The sequence below is a fragment of the Magnolia sinica genome, chromosome 5, assembly GCF_029962835.1.
Source record: "Magnolia sinica isolate HGM2019 chromosome 5, MsV1, whole genome shotgun sequence".
Lineage (NCBI taxonomy): Eukaryota > Viridiplantae > Streptophyta > Magnoliopsida > Magnoliales > Magnoliaceae > Magnolia > Magnolia sinica.
In genome coordinates, this window is record NC_080577.1 from 111063237 (window position 1) to 111079210 (window position 15974).

General features: G+C 41.7%; 1 protein-coding gene across 1 annotated transcript; it reads right to left on the reverse strand.

The window, feature by feature from the left end:
- Nucleotides 1–3125: 3125 nt before the first annotated feature.
- Nucleotides 3126–8648, reverse strand: LOC131247157 (GRAS family protein RAM1-like). Its single transcript, XM_058247590.1, has 3 exons — nucleotides 8332–8648; nucleotides 7662–8211; nucleotides 3126–4247 (listed from the first exon to the last, which is right to left on the reverse strand). The coding sequence occupies exons 1-3, from the start codon at nucleotides 8646–8648 to the stop codon at nucleotides 3126–3128; spliced, it is 1989 nt and encodes a 662-aa protein (XP_058103573.1).
- Nucleotides 8649–15974: the final 7326 nt, after the last annotated feature.

Here is a 15974-nt window from a genome sequence, read left to right on the forward strand (position 1 = left end):
ATGATCAGATTTAGTTGTGACTGTGGCCCACTAGTGATAAAATCCATCCATCATCGGACTATTCATCTAAGTCATTCTGATTGGCATGTTGAACCTTGAAATTAGTCAAATGAGACCGTTCATCTCAAAGATCAATTTCTAGGGCGAGCACATTCTATGATGAATTTTGTCAACACAAAACCACTTGAATTAGACCATTCATCTCGAAGATCAATTCAATTGAGCTAATCATCTTTGAGATCAGTCGAATTGAATCGTTGATCTTTAAAAGTGATCCAAACAGATTGCTCATCTTTGAAAATGGATCGATTAGACTGTTCATCTTAAAGAACGATCAAATCAAACATCATCCAATCAAAGACTATCCATCTTAGGATGTTTAAACCAATTTCATTATTTGGAGTGTAACTCATAAATAATTTATGATTGTAATTGAGGTAATATATATGTCTATCAAACCTCATGAGTTGGAATACAATACGACTTCATGTGTAAAAACGAAAATTGGAGGGAGCTGGCTCTACAAGTGTTGTGGAGCACGTAAAACACTCATGCTCTTGGGCCTTCATCTTTTCTATTAATTATCGGCCAGTCCATCTTATGTGGGGCTGTCAACGGGTTGAGTGTGGTCTTCGGACTTTCTGGCCTAGCCCACCCTGGGCCAGGCTTGGGTTAGAGTATGATGCTTGAGCTTAAAATTCAAGCTCGTTTTTTAACCGGTTTGGAAATTTAGACAATGTAGAGTAGTCTGTTAACCCGGTTTGAATCGGCCCAGGACCGGCGCATAAGGATTTGTAACCCCGGCATAAATATTTCAGGCTGGATTATTTTGGCCAATCACTAGCTTGGGCCCAATTTGAGCCGTTGACAACATAGTCTCACCGGTGTGGTCCTAGATTCCAAGTTAGAAGCACAACTTAGGTGGACCGCTCCAAAGGGAGTAATAAAGATGGGACACCAACCATAGTTTTCTGTGTAGGGCCACCATGCTGTGTATCTTTTATCATGACCGTTCAGTGAATGCGAGCCATCAGTGAATGTGGGCCACCGTGATGAGAGGAAAATACAAAAATCATACTCATTCAAAACTCAAGCTGGCTGGTTGCAAGAACTTGGAGGTTTTAGGTGCAATTATGCATTGTTTATCAGTGTGCTATAACAGTTTTTCATACTGCGTTGGTCTTATATAGGTATAAATAAGCCTTCTTAGAGTTTAGATCCTCTACTTGCCATAAGTATGATTTCATAATTATTGCAATGTAATTGAGACACATTATCACAAACTACATTTAATGCAGTGGTGCTGACAGCGTTAGTGATGACTTAAACCAATCACAGTATAGGAAAACAGGAAATCTCCTCTAGCAAGTAGAGGATTTGGATTCTCTTACCTAATAGATGGAAGCAGATTTGGTAATGACATGCTAGTGGGCATTCTCTAACCTAATAGAATGGATGCGGATTTGGTATGCCATTGGATGGTGGTCTATGGGCTCATAATGATATATGTGTTTTATCAATGTTGCCAATACATTTTGGATCATTATTGTAGAGCATGAGTTTAAAATTGAGGTAGATCTAAATCTTAAGTGAACCACACCAGTCCACTGTACAGCCATAGTTAAAAGCTCACCCCAGCCCACTGTAATATTTATTTGTCATCCATCCTATTGATGAGGTCACACAAAGACCAGCTTGTTCAGAACTTTTGTATCCCCAGTAAGTTATAAACGGTTGGTGTCCAATCACCAATATTTCCTGTCAAGTGGCCTACCTGATATTTCCATCTGGCTCTCTTCTTTTTTTTTTTTTTTCCTCATGCCCTAAGATGAGCTGGCAAAATGGATGGACGGCCTGAATAAAATACACACATCATGGTGGGGCCACAGAGCACTGTCCAAGCGAGTCGCCACAGGCAGTGTCTTGGTAGGCAATCGGCGCCCCTGATATACGGAATGGATTTCACATGCACATTATTATGGTGGGCCCCACGGAGCTAGTTTGTTCGACGCGTGTGTAAAACAGTTGCTGCAGGCCATTCCGGCCAAAATGAGAAAGGAAGGAAGGTGTTTTGAACAGATATTTGCTAGCGTATGCGCGTGTGCAAGAAAGCTTAGGTCCATCTCACACATGCGCCAGCATGGCATATAGGTGCGATATCCGATCCATCCATTAGTTTTCTCCGATCTTTACACGTTTTCCAAAACAATAAATCTGGTCCACTCATCCGGTCCAGAGTCGCACATTTGTTTTGGAAACTGTAACCAATCAGACAAATGGACCAACCTGCTTCGTCGTCTCGATCATGAACACGGTGCTTCCGTTCTGATGGACGGTTTGGATCTCAGATCCATCGTGCCATGCTAGCACATGTGTAACGTGTACTTTATTAGACACGCGTCTGGCTTAGCGTTGAGCGACTTGGCTTTGACCCAACTAGCAAGTGGGTGTGAGACCCTGACCGTAAGGCCCACCTCGATCTGTTCATCGTATATCCACGCCGTCCATCTATTTTTACAGCTTATTTTAATATATGTGGTTTAATTTCTGCCGTACATTAGGATTTGTACGGTAGATTTTCCCTTTGCAGAGCATCCAGACTACAATAGCCAATCTAACCATGATGTCATTTCTCTACAAACAAACACGGCATCTTTTTATTTTTATTTTTATTTTCATTTTTCCTGCTTCTAGCTATATATAATGTTTGTCACTTTCCCCGCTTAAACTGTAGCAACTCGCTTCCATTACACATAACCTCACGAACATGCACAACATCCGAACCGATCATCAGGTACCCACCTTGAACAGACACCCCAAAAATCACATCAACAGATAAATCTTAACCGTTCAATAAAAGAATGCACTAGCAAGGAAACTACTCCACTCACATTTTAAGAGTACTCGCCCCTAAGACCACCCAATGAAATGTGAATTTTAAGTTACTTCCCTTACAAAAGGTGGGCCATACTCAATGATCGGGTCAGATATCGTTCGCATTCTCAATGTGCCCGAAAACTAAGTCACCATAACTTAATAGAAAAAAGAAAGTGACAGACACTAAAATACCTACAGAAAAAGACAAAACACACGTAGAAAAATACATGCAAAAGGACGTACGTGACTCAACAACGCCATGCAGACGCAGCGAGAATAGCTCTATCTTGCCACCCCAAGAGCAAACACCCTCTATCTTCAGTCAACCTATAACCATCACACGGATACAAACCCAGTAATAACTTCGACTGAGTCACTGCATTCGAACTCAGTCCCACCGATTTGAACCCTTTCCCTTCCATTATCTTCCTCCATTTCTCCAGCCTTTCATGCCTCTCCATTCTCTCTGCTCCCTCACATGCCACGATGTTTCGGATCTCCGGCGCGAATATGTATTGCTCCACCTTAGCCCGCTCCGGCGAGTCGTTCGGGAAAGTCGCATCGAGCGAGTCGAAAATCGCCGAGTAGTAGTGCAATGCCTCGAGGAACCGGCCGAGAAAGTAGGGTCCGTTGTGGTTAGCTTCTTGCTCGACAAGGGTCACGATGTTTGGGGCCTGATCACGGATCATGCTGATGAGATTGCCTAAGTAGGCCCCAGGGACCCGATGGAGCCGGTTGACTGAGTTGACAGCCAGAGCTTCGCCGACTCGGCGGTGGAACATGTGGGGTTGGAGGTCTTGCAGCCGTTCACCGACAGGGTGGAATTCGAACGGGACGTGAAGCGAGTGGGCCAGGTCAGATAGGCGGCGACCCGTTTCCTTAACGGATTCTAAAGGGGACCCGACTCCGGTTATGCGGAGGAAGGGGGCCCCACCTGGACGGGCTGCAAGGGCTTGAATGAAAGCTGGCCATTGATATCCTTGGAGGATGTCGAGATCGATGACGTGGACTCTCTCTTCGGCTTCAAAGGCTTCAAAGATTGCTTGGTTGGCAGTGAAATGGGCGAATTTTACGTAGGGACAAGCTTGGTAGAGGATCTGATAGATTTTGAGGGTTTCTAGGGATGTTGGAGGGAATGAGGTGAAGGTTTTTGAGGTGAAGGTGCTGGGAGTGGTTGTGATTGTTGCGGTGAGGCGGGCAGAAAGTGCGTCGGTGAAGCAGGCGGCGACACGTTGCATGGAATCGCCGAGAGGGCTGACTACACGGTTGAGATGGTGGAGGAATCGACGGGCTGACATGTAGTCTTCCTTTGCGACTGACTCGGCGCAGGCTAGGAGGAGGTGGACCAGCTGAAGGCCACTGTCTTGCTCCTGTGGAGAGAGCGAACAACAAACGATTATAGTAAGGAGAGAAATTTTGTGCGCACAGTGTGTACTGAGAATCATCGTCGGTGTGGATGTATCTTCCACCGTCCAATAGTGGTGGGCGGGAATCTCAACATACATTTCAAAATGGGATTTGAGAATGCATATTTTGAAATGCTCAGTGCTAAACTGTTTGCAAGTGAGTGGTGCTCATGAAATAATAATGAGGGAAAAGGATGCGTGAAATTTCTCAGAAATTGCATACGTGGCATACAAGTAATTCATATTAAATTGTCCAAATTGTGAGTCCATGTATCATAAAATTAAAATTAAGCTTATTTGATTATCTTTTTATATGATTCGTGGAGATTTAGGGCATGTTTGGATAGCACTAAATTAAGTTGCTTTCTAACTTATGTTTAGGTCATTTAATATTTTCACTTTAATTAGTTTGGTAAACATTATTATAAAATAACTTGGGGTTAAAGTTATTTATCCCGGAAAGTTATTATTTTAGCTTTTTAACTTTTCATTTTTCTACTCCTCTCTCTCATGGTCCACATCAAACGTGGGGCCCACACAATAGATAGTCCACATCAAAGGTGGGACTCACACGATGGATAGTTCACATCAAAAGTCGGTCCTACATGATGGATCAATCATATTTATGTGGGCCTACATAACAGATGATCCATATCAAAGGTTGGCCCCTAACGATAAATTACCCACATCCAAAATGGACGGTATGATGGATAACCCACTTTAAAGGTGGGGCCCACATGATGGACAGTCCCCATTAAAAGTGAGCTCCAAATGATGGGCAATGGAGATTGAAGCTAGGCCCCATATGATGGATGGACCACATCAAGGTGGCCCCACATGATGGATGGTCCATATCAAAGGTTGGCCACTAATGATGAATGGCCCACATCCAAGGCACAAGCCCCACATAATGCGCAACCAACATTGAAGGTGGGGTCCACATAATGGATAGTCCACATCAAAGGTGGTCTCCACATGATGAGCAATTAATACTGGTGGGCCCCACATGATGAATGGTCCACATCAAAAGTCCACCCTAATGGTGGGTGGCCAATAACCAAGGTGGGCCCACATGATAGACATCCCACATCGGAGGTGGGGCCCACATGATGGACAGTCCACATCAAAGTGGGGGCTCCACATGATGGGCGGTAGATATTGAAGGTGGGTCCACTTCATTGACAATAATATTGATGGTGGGCCCCACATGTTGGATGACTAATGTGAAAGGTGAGCCCTACATAATGGACAATGCATATCAAAGGTCATCCCCTAATATTGATGAATGGCTCACATCCAAGGTGGGTCCCACATGATGGACAACCCACGTCAAAGGTGGGTCCACATAATGAATGGTCCATGTTAAAAGTTGGCCCATGTGATGGATGACAGTGGATGTAAGCGAGACCAAACAAATTTAAGAAATAAATACTTAAGATGTTGGAAACCAAAGATATTTTTTTTGCTTTTTGGCTTATAAGTGTGTTGCTTACCAAACATACTTAGCAGCTGAATAAATAGAACCAAGATAAGCTAACTATAGCATGAGTAGCTTATCTAAAGTAACTTACGATCCAAACACTCCCTTATTGGACGGTTACAATGAAAGTCTCCAATCTCTATATTTTAATAAGCAAGTGTCCAAATTAAAATTAGAAGTTAGGATTGCTTGACCAAATTGATTTTGGGATGTGACTTATCGTCAGTGGGTTCCACAATTTCCAGGGCGTAATATAAGTTCACAACGTTGTACAATTTTCAAGTGCTTGTGTATCAAGCATCATATTCTGCCAGACTATAAATGGCTCCCCTAATAATTAATAACAGGAAATGAACGTGTGTCCAGTTGGAACATTTAATTAATAGTTGATCAGTTGGTGGTGGGTGGGAATAAAATGGCATTACTGACCAATTTTGGGAAAGACGGGAACCCATTTCCAAATTGATTAGGGATTCCAACCAGTGGGCAGAATGGACGGCGGAGATTTTGGAACACAATCACTGGAATGGATCTTGTAATACAATACTCACAGTAGATGGGGAATCAAAATAACCCCCAAAAAAGAGAGATTTACTTTGTAGAATGATAGAATGGTATAAACTCACAGGATCATGAGAAAACTTGGAAAGGGGGATTATTTGGTACTCGGGGAGAGTATGATACTTGATACTCAAGTACTAAAAAATCGCATAGAATAGCTAAAATTAAAATCAATATTGTGGAACCCACTCTCTCTAAATCACAGTCCCAAAATTAGATTGGTTTCAATCTAAGGACACTTGTTTTTAGAAGTAGGCCCATTGGATTATTTTCCTCTTTAATCGTCTAATAAATGCCATCAATATGATAGTCAGATAATTAAATAAGTTATAATTTTTTTATTCATGATATATCTTAATGCAGGGATAGACATGACGAGGTCAATCACTATCTTCCTCAAGGGGATAACTACTTGGAATCCACGTAGCTTCCCTGGATTACTAACATAGATTCTTCAAATCTACAAGGGAAAATTAAAAAAAATGAAAATAAATTCTAAAAACTTTAAAAATTGATTGATATATGATAAAAATGAATTTACAACCCCTTGAAAAGTGATACCAAACTTAAGAATAAGTTTCAGAATCAAACTCGAACTCAAAGTCCCTTGACTTATTATAAATACTAATTAAACTTACTATTTATTGGCGGTCATGATTTCTACCATACTTTGTGGTTTTCGGTCAAAAATAGTGTCCTATTTTGCCTAACCACTTTGTTCTCCTAAATTTTCTAAGCCCTTTCCATGCCGGGCACAACTCCAAAAACTCATAGGATGAAGAGTTATGATGGAATCTCACAAATTCAGCATGGCAACCCGGCGTAGCGGGTTACTAACTAAAGTAGCTTCTCTTACCCAAAATCATACATGGTATGTCGAATAACTCATTCTAACTTGCGAGATAAGCCTGTTTCAGTGTTCCGATGATCCTGATCACTTTCACCTTCGATCAGGCATTCCCTGGTCTATCTTGAATGTGAAAGTATTTGCGGCCCACTCTGCATCATAGCTAAATTGAGGCCCGTTGGAGAGTTTAAATTGAATTACTTGTATGCTGCCTAAGCACTTTCCTTTCCATTAATTAATTAATTTATTTATTTTGCAAACCTGCCATGTACCCAATTTCTGGGTGCATGCATATCATCCATCACCTCCGCCAGAGTATCAAAGATCTTCTCAAATGGAAAATGGTAGTTGAGAGTTGGGACCCATGTTTTTCCATGCATAGTAGCATACATCCCTCTATTTTGTATCAGAACAGTGGGCTTCCCTCCAACTACTGTTTGAATGAGAGAGAGAGAGAGAGAGAGAGAGAGAGAGAGAGAGAGTCTTTCACCTGCTCAGACCCACTGGTATATATAGGCGCCATAAGCAACTGCTCAAGGTTCTGCTGTGGCTGTTGCTTTGGCTGGTGCTGTATCTGTGTTGGTGCTGATGCTTGTGGTGCACACACAAACGAACCCATTTGATACACATCCCTCTCCTGCCCCATCTGCAGACTCGCCAGACCCGACTCATTCACTGCCCCACAAAACCTCGAACCCGACATCTGCAAGCAATCCAATATCCCCGGAATCACCGCTGCAGCCGCCGGCATCTCAAAACTCTCCGCCCCACACCCAATTCCCGGCGCCTTCATCATCGGATACACCGCACTGAAACTATCTCTTTGGTAATCATCCAAGAACCCATCCAACGCAGGCAATGAAATACTATCTGGCTGCACAAACTGAGGAGAATTGAAAACCTTATGAAGTGGGCTTTGTGATTTTCCTTTGTTAGTTGTGCTTGAGGCTCCGATCTGGGCTGAAACACACGAAGGCGGCGAACACCCAAGAAGACTCTGACCATGCATGGATTGTAAGTAGCTGTAGTTATGGTTGTAGCTTGAGTGAGCCGGAAGTGGGCCCCGCTTCGGCGATGTGATCATGGATTCCCGCTTTGGCGATGAGATCATGTATTCCCGCTTCGGCGATGAGATCATCAGCTCACGTTTTGGTGATGACACCATGAATTCTCGCTTGGGGGATGAGACCATGAAGTCGCGCCTCGGTGATAGGATCATGAAGTCGGTCAGGTCGATCTGATCGGAGTAGATCGACTCCCATATGGAATTATCGGGCGATTGGACCTCCACGTCGCAATCCACGTCGAATTTGAGCCCTTGATAGGAAATGGTCGGCTGAGATTGATCGGGGCGATCGAATTCGGAGATGATGTTGTTGGATTCTGATACCGACGCCGTCGGCGATGTGGGTTGTTGCTTGGAGGTTGTGATCTCACTCTTAATTGTACCCGTGCTACCACATAGAGAGTTTATCATTTTTGTTGCAATTGGGAATGTAGCAAAATTTCAAGTGTTTAAGAACTCTTGAAACACTCTAAGAATGAAAATCTGAGTTTCTTAAACTAAGAAGGGTTGTTTGGTTTTCTTATTCATTTCAATTTGTGGGGTGGAATGATGGTAGAGATGGAGAGAAAAAGAGAGAAGGAGAGTCTTTTTTTCTCTTTTCTTCTTATGTGAAGGGTTTTGTCTCTTTGTTCATCTTGTTTTTGGGGCGCAAAGGGAATTTAGTGATAAAAACCAAAGCACATTCCTAACATGGTGTGTTTGGAGTTCTCTATGAATTCACCTCATTTTTATCATCTCTCTCTCTCTCTCTCTCTCTCTCTCTCTCTCTCTCTCTCTCACAGATCGGCTGTTTTCTAAAGGATTCTCTCTAAGATGGGGCTTAGACCTCTCCCTCTCTCTCTCTCTGGGCTGTTTTCTAGGGTGTGGTTTTGTCACGTCTGAGGCTTGTTTCACCACCCCTTTTACAGCATCAGGTGTATATGGCCTAAAGATTTGTTTTTTGTGCTTCTATCATAACATTTTAGGTAGTGGTGACTCATCATCCACCGCATACGAGGCTTACGTGGTAAACATGAGCCGGCCTGCCCATCCAGATTGTCGACTGGATAGTGGATGCAGATACGTAGAAAACCATATTGATCTAACGGTCACAAATGTGGCTATTGTGGCCATCGGATGGATGATTATGAAGGAAATGTTCAGTGGTCCAGATTTAACCGTTACTCGTGACATATTAGAACGTTGGTCTAGATCTTCCACATTGTGGGTCAGTTTTGGATGGGTGGTGGACATCAAATAGACCATTGGAAATAAACTAGACAGCAGCTAAAATTCAATTTACATGTTTTTGCTGTAATCAGTGCCGTCCAAATTGTGGGCCACATTATCGATGAAACATAACCCAAAAATCATACTGATCAGACAATCCTAACCCTTAAATTCGTCGGCATCAGATGGACTGTGAAGTAAATATGGTACCAGTCCAAATTCAATGTGGACAATTAGCGGACGCTGTTTGGCTAGCGACCCAACATCAGCCAGCTAGCTAGTGTCAAAGCTCTGTGGGCTCTAGTATGATTTATTTGTTTTATCCACTCTGTCCATACATTTTTATAGATCATTTTAGTGTATGATGCAAAAAATGAGGGAGATCCAAATCTCAGATGAACCACACCACAGGAAGATGTGGGGATCGAATGCTTACAATTGAAAACATTTTGTGGGCCACATAAGTTTTGGATCAAGCTGATATTTTTGTTTTCCCTTCATTAGGTTTGTTTGACCTTATCAACAGGTTGGATGGAAAATAAACATTATAATGGGCCTTAGGAAGTTTTAATGGATGGACATTCTGTCAACAATATTTTCCTGTAGTGTGGTCCACTTGAGACTTGGATCTACCTCATTTTTGGTATTTCTCACTAAAATGAGCTGAAAAAATGGATGGACGGCGTGGATAGAAAAAATACATCATGGAGGGCCCACGGAGCTTTGACATCAGCTAGCTGGCTGATGTAGGCGTCACCAGCCAAACCGCGTCCACAATTAGCATACATGTACCTCAATCCGAACCGTTCAATTGTGTCCTTATTGTGGACGGATCTTCCTGATTGACACACGCATGAAACGTGTACTGAGGAAGAGTCACCACCATTTAAGATGGTGCAATGAACAAAATTCACCGAAGTGTGGCCCAAAAGACAAAATTTCACGTGTGGGGCCCACTTTCCTTGGGCCGGCCCAAGGGATTGAACAAGGGAGTTGGGAAGATAATTTTTTTATATTATATTATTCGTTTTTTTTTTTTTTTAAATTTAAATTTTTTAAAATTTTTAAATTTTTTATTTATAAAGATGCAAAGAGGAGACGAGGTAAAAAAGAGTGAAGTTGACAGAAAGAGAGGGTTAGGGACAAGGGAGATGATACGGTAGAGCCGGTAGAACGGGAATATGGTAGACCCAACTCCCCACCGTACAAGTCATAGGATAATGAATCAATCGGGACCGTCTATCTAATTTTTCCAACTTTAGATGGACATCCTTTCAAAATAACCAGATATCCTATTATTTGCACATTTTTAATGTCCAAACATTCATCAATGGTAAACGAACAGGATTGTATAATTAGTGATTTTATTTTTTCTTTTTGTAAATGAGCCATCCATGATAGGGTCCACTATCTGGACGGTCCCGATTGATAAATATGCATACCACATGTACATTAGAGAGATGGCTCTACCATACTCAGGTTCTTCAGGGTGTACCGTATTAACGGCTAGAAGGACAAAAGGGAGACTTTGGCTATGCCGTCGGATCTGGCGTCGGTGGCGCCGCCTGGGCCTTGGATTTGCCAAAGGAATGAAGTGCTTGGACCCCTCTCATTTTATGTATTCTCGTAGCGGCATCCGCTGCGTTTGGATATTATTAGGCACGTGTGATCCTCACGTGCGGACGTGTGATAGAAAATCCCAGCCGTTAAAAATGTGGGCCACGTCGTGAAGATTACCTGGGGATAAAATAATTACGAACTGCTCATCTTTCTCTCCACACCGTCAAAATAAATTCTCAGCCTATAAACTCACTCTAATTATATGTGTGGCCACCAAATGGATTTACCAGCTTGGTTCGAATTAAATAATCTTCATCGTGTGATCCATCTGTTGCACGGGTTGGATTAGATGGCTTACACACATATAATGACTTTTGGAGATGGGTTAGGCATTGTCTATACTTATCCCATTTGTACGATTTGGGTTGGGCCTTTAGAGATTTTGGTGGGCCAATCGGGTCTAACCGATCCAGGATCTCGTAGGAAATGTTAATACTGGTTACGATGAGGAGGATCATATATTATACTTCTGCATCTGCGGCTGTCTTCGTTCTGGGATCGACGGTTGGGATTCGACTCCTGGTCCACCAAAGTCCTACTTTGTATCTGCTGGGCTTTTCTGGTTGGCCCATCTCGGCCCAAGCCATATTACTTAGCTCACGGGCTGCCTAGACCTGGACTCAGTTTCTTTAGATCATGGGCTGTGATCATGACATGCTTTGGTTCGGTCTGTTTTGCGACCATTTTTTTAGGCCCATTAAATAAGAAATCTGGACCGTTCGATCAGTTTTGACAGCCAAGTCGTCCATGCTCATGTTGATGCATGTCATAGTTCAGGCCGGATAAAATGGACGACCCAGATTCGTCTGAATTTCAGCCTGGATAAACCAACAAACCAGGCTTGCGCTGGACCGGAATTCTCTACAACACCTGTTGTACTCAGCCTGTAAAATACCCAAGCCTGTGGGGCCCATCATGTTGTATACGTAAAATCTACTCCGTCCATCAGGTTCTATACTCGATTCTAGATCTGGAGAAAGCAGCAGAGAGATCAAAACCCAGGTGACCACACCACGGGGAACAACTGAATGGGATGCCAACCGTAGGTTTGTGTGGGTCCATGTTTTGTACGTCTAGTTGAAATAACGGGTCTCACCTGATGGACGGAGTAGATTTACTTATAAAACATGGTAGGCCCTACATCTTGGGTATTTTAGAAAGCTGCCTACTACGGGTATTGTACACGATTCCGGTCCAAATGCCACCCGTGCTAGTTCCTTGATATTGTCAAAAGTGATTCCCGACACACGTGCCAAATGTGACACATGCGTGCAGGATCCAAGCCGTTATTCATCGAGTGGGGGACATCCCTAACCAAAAAACATAAAGATCTACTGTTGGTCTTTTTCTTTTTTCTAGGCGTCCATTTTTCTCATACAAGCGTGGCCCACATAAGTGGACAGCCTGATTTGCATCAGGTCATATTCATGATGGCACCCATTCGATGAATGGCCTGGATCTGTCACACGTTTCCCGTGTTGGCACGTGTACGGTGAATTTCGTGGGAATGTGGCTCACACGTGTAGGATCCTCAGCCAAAGCCACTTTTTGAGAGAGATTGACAATAAGGTTAGGACCACATGATAGATGGTCTAGATCAATGATCATCGGGCCATTTGTAGTAAGATTAATATGAACAATCCATTTTTAAATGGTGGTGATCCATCCGTACTCTCTCATGTCATGTCATGTATGTCCATCCAGACTGCCTGTAAAACGCCCAAGCTGTGTGGGGTCCACTATGTTGTATATGTTAACATCGACACCGTCCATCAGGTGAGAATTGTTATTTGAACCACAGATGTAGAAGACAAGCCCAATTAAAATCTCCTGGCGGCCACACTGATGGGAACAATGTAAAAATACTCCCGAACCGCTAAATTCACAGTGGCCTGCCTGAGTTTTGTATCATGCTGATTTTTGTGTTTTCTCTTCATACAGATGAGTTACACCTGATTAACGGTTTGATGAAAGACACAACCCATGGTGGCCACATGGACAATCCTAAGGTTGGCATCTCATTCCCATTGTTTCATGTTGTGGGCCATGACTTTTATCCTGATAATATGACATCAAGGATAGAACCTGATGGACGGAGTGGATTATACCTAAACAGGTGTTGTAGAGGATTCCTGCCCCCAACGGAGGAACCCATTGTGGATGGACAATGTCCTGAGATACCATTTTGGAAATCTTAACCATCTGATAACATCTATTGAATATTTCCCACATACCATTTTCTTTTTTAGACGTGGATTTGATGGCCACTATTTGGATGGTTATGGTCTCCGAGCAATGCTTCATCCATAAATTGTAAGACTCTTATTATGTGGGCCACACATGATTATCAATTTAGATCTGACCATTGGATTATTCAAATTGAGTAATTTAGTGAACCCCACCACAATTATGATCATTGCAAATAGCTTTGAAGCGGGATACTTGAACTGTTGTCCCTGATTATTAAGCCAGATATAAAAACCTGTTATCCGAAGACTTTAGAGGAGAGAAGTGCGATAGATAAGCTTTTATAAATATCTTTTCTATAAATACATGCGTTGGTCTCCTCACCAACACAAGAGAGAAAACCCTAGTCTCATTGAAGGTTCTGTTAAAGGTGTATGGTGCGGAAGATAAAAATTTCCGTCGCGACATCAAGGTATCGGAAATGTCTTCCTAATCAGGTACGCTTTAAGGTTATAACATTGAATTTCTATTATTGATGCATAAATAATCCGTCAATTTCTTAATAAAGATCTAACATAAATGAGCCCACATTTTGGATGGCCTGGATTGAGGAGCATTGATAAGCAGCTGACGGGTCACCACCATTTAGAAAATGCAGGAAGCTCACCTGATTGATTACTCGCTTTTCTGTTTTGAAATCTGATCAGGTGTGAAAGTGCAGATAGAGTGCAACTTCAAAGCAAATTCAAAACTACCAACCAAGCAGGCCTACTTCTCACTTAACACAACTACCAACGGATTCGGCAGTTACAGACTCGAAATCCCAACCCTTAAAAGATTCAGTTGCGTGGAAGACCACGAGATTAGATACACTGAATTTTGGGCCACCCAAAACAGATAATGCCCTTTGTGGGGCCCATAAAGGATCAATGCCAAGATCTTTAAATGCTGCAAAATCCTTTTGGCCACCTTTGCCACCGTTGGATCGTTTTCCTTTGCCTCCTTTCCCTCACTTGCCACCTTTTCTATCATTGGATCATTTTCCTTTGCTTCCTTTCCCTCATTTGTGACGGGGGAACGTGTCATGTATACATTTCTAGCATGGTTGGGGCAAAAGAAGGTGGACAGTAAATTGACTGTGACTTTTGATCTGGGTATCGATACAGGGCACACGATCTATCAATTTTTACTGAAACAGGCCATTCGAGGTGAACCGACCCACAAAAGTGGGTCGCATTCGTCCGTTTTGTCAAAAAAACATGTGCTTTTAGCTCAAAAATGATTTTTTAGGGGAATTTTTTTATTTATTAGTAATTCTGAATTTTTTAATATTTTTTATTTTTATTTTTAGAGTTTTAGATTTTCTTACTTTTTAGAAATAACTTATAGTTACGTTAGGAATATTCTTATAAAAGTTTATTTGGAATTTTTATTTTTAGAAATTAGGCATTAGTATATTTTCAATAGAATTAAGATTTTTATTAGAGATAGGATTTTGTTATTTTTACTAAATACGAATTTTAGTTTTTTTCTATATTAAGGGTGTAACAGAGACGCATAGAGATTAGACAATTATCAATAAAATTATTTCAAATATTTTAGAATCATTTCTATTTTCTTTTCCTCGTGGATTCGAGGTTTCTCTGTGAGGAGTCTAGAGAAGTTCCGTGGATTCGGAACAGTTATCCTCGCAAGGAAGACGGTGCTCAACCTCACTATCCTTCCCTGCATCAATTTGCCACCCTTTCCATTTGCAAATTCACCGGCATTTCCTTTTCCAATGCCACCTTTCCCGCCATTTCCACCATCTCCTCCCACTCCTGTTTTCTCCCTTGAAATTCCAAGATCATGGTTGCCTTCTTTTACTCCAACCCCTAAATCACCATCCATGATATTCTTCATGGGGACACGAAATCCATATGGCTTATCCGGTGGGCCACATCACGGATGATTTACAGCCCAAAAATCACACTGATGAGATGAGCCAAACCATCCAACTAGAAGACTTTTCAAGGGAAGATTATAGAATGTTAAAAATATGCGAACCAACCGTTCGCATTCATTTGAAAAGGAAGACTATTTGAGTGGTTAGGATTGTCTGACTAGATTGATTTTGGGTCTATGTCCCATCCATGATGAAGGCTATGAAGATATTGGCATTCCTCTAATATTTCCTTACCTTTGTTTTTCTTCCATCTGGTTATGTAATTTGCACTCTTTGTTATTTAAGTAGTTGTTTTGCGATTCTTATGAGTAGAAAATTTAGTAGAAGATTTTTAAAGCTTGCTTGGATTGGTGGAAACTAAATAGTAGATTAGGAAAGGAAAACATCACGTCAGAAGAAAACTATGAAAAAGGAAAAGGTTTTTATTTCTTTAGGTTTGAAAGTGAAAAGGGAAATGGTCTTTCATATAAGAAATCTAACCAAAAAAAAAAAAAAAACAAACAGAAGAAAATCCATTTTCTCAATTCTCATCTTTCACAAATACGAGAAAACCGTTGCATATGAAGAAATTCATTTCATTTCCTCTACTACCTTTTGATTTCCACCAATCCAAACAACCCCAATTTTTTAGGAGAGCTAGTTTCATAGGAAGATGCAAAATATATTGAGGTAGAAATGCTTGCTATTGATGTGAAATTATTAACTATGTGATGGTTATACCTTTAAAAGAAATGTTTTTTATTAGTTGGCATGAAACTACCCTACATTGCATGCAA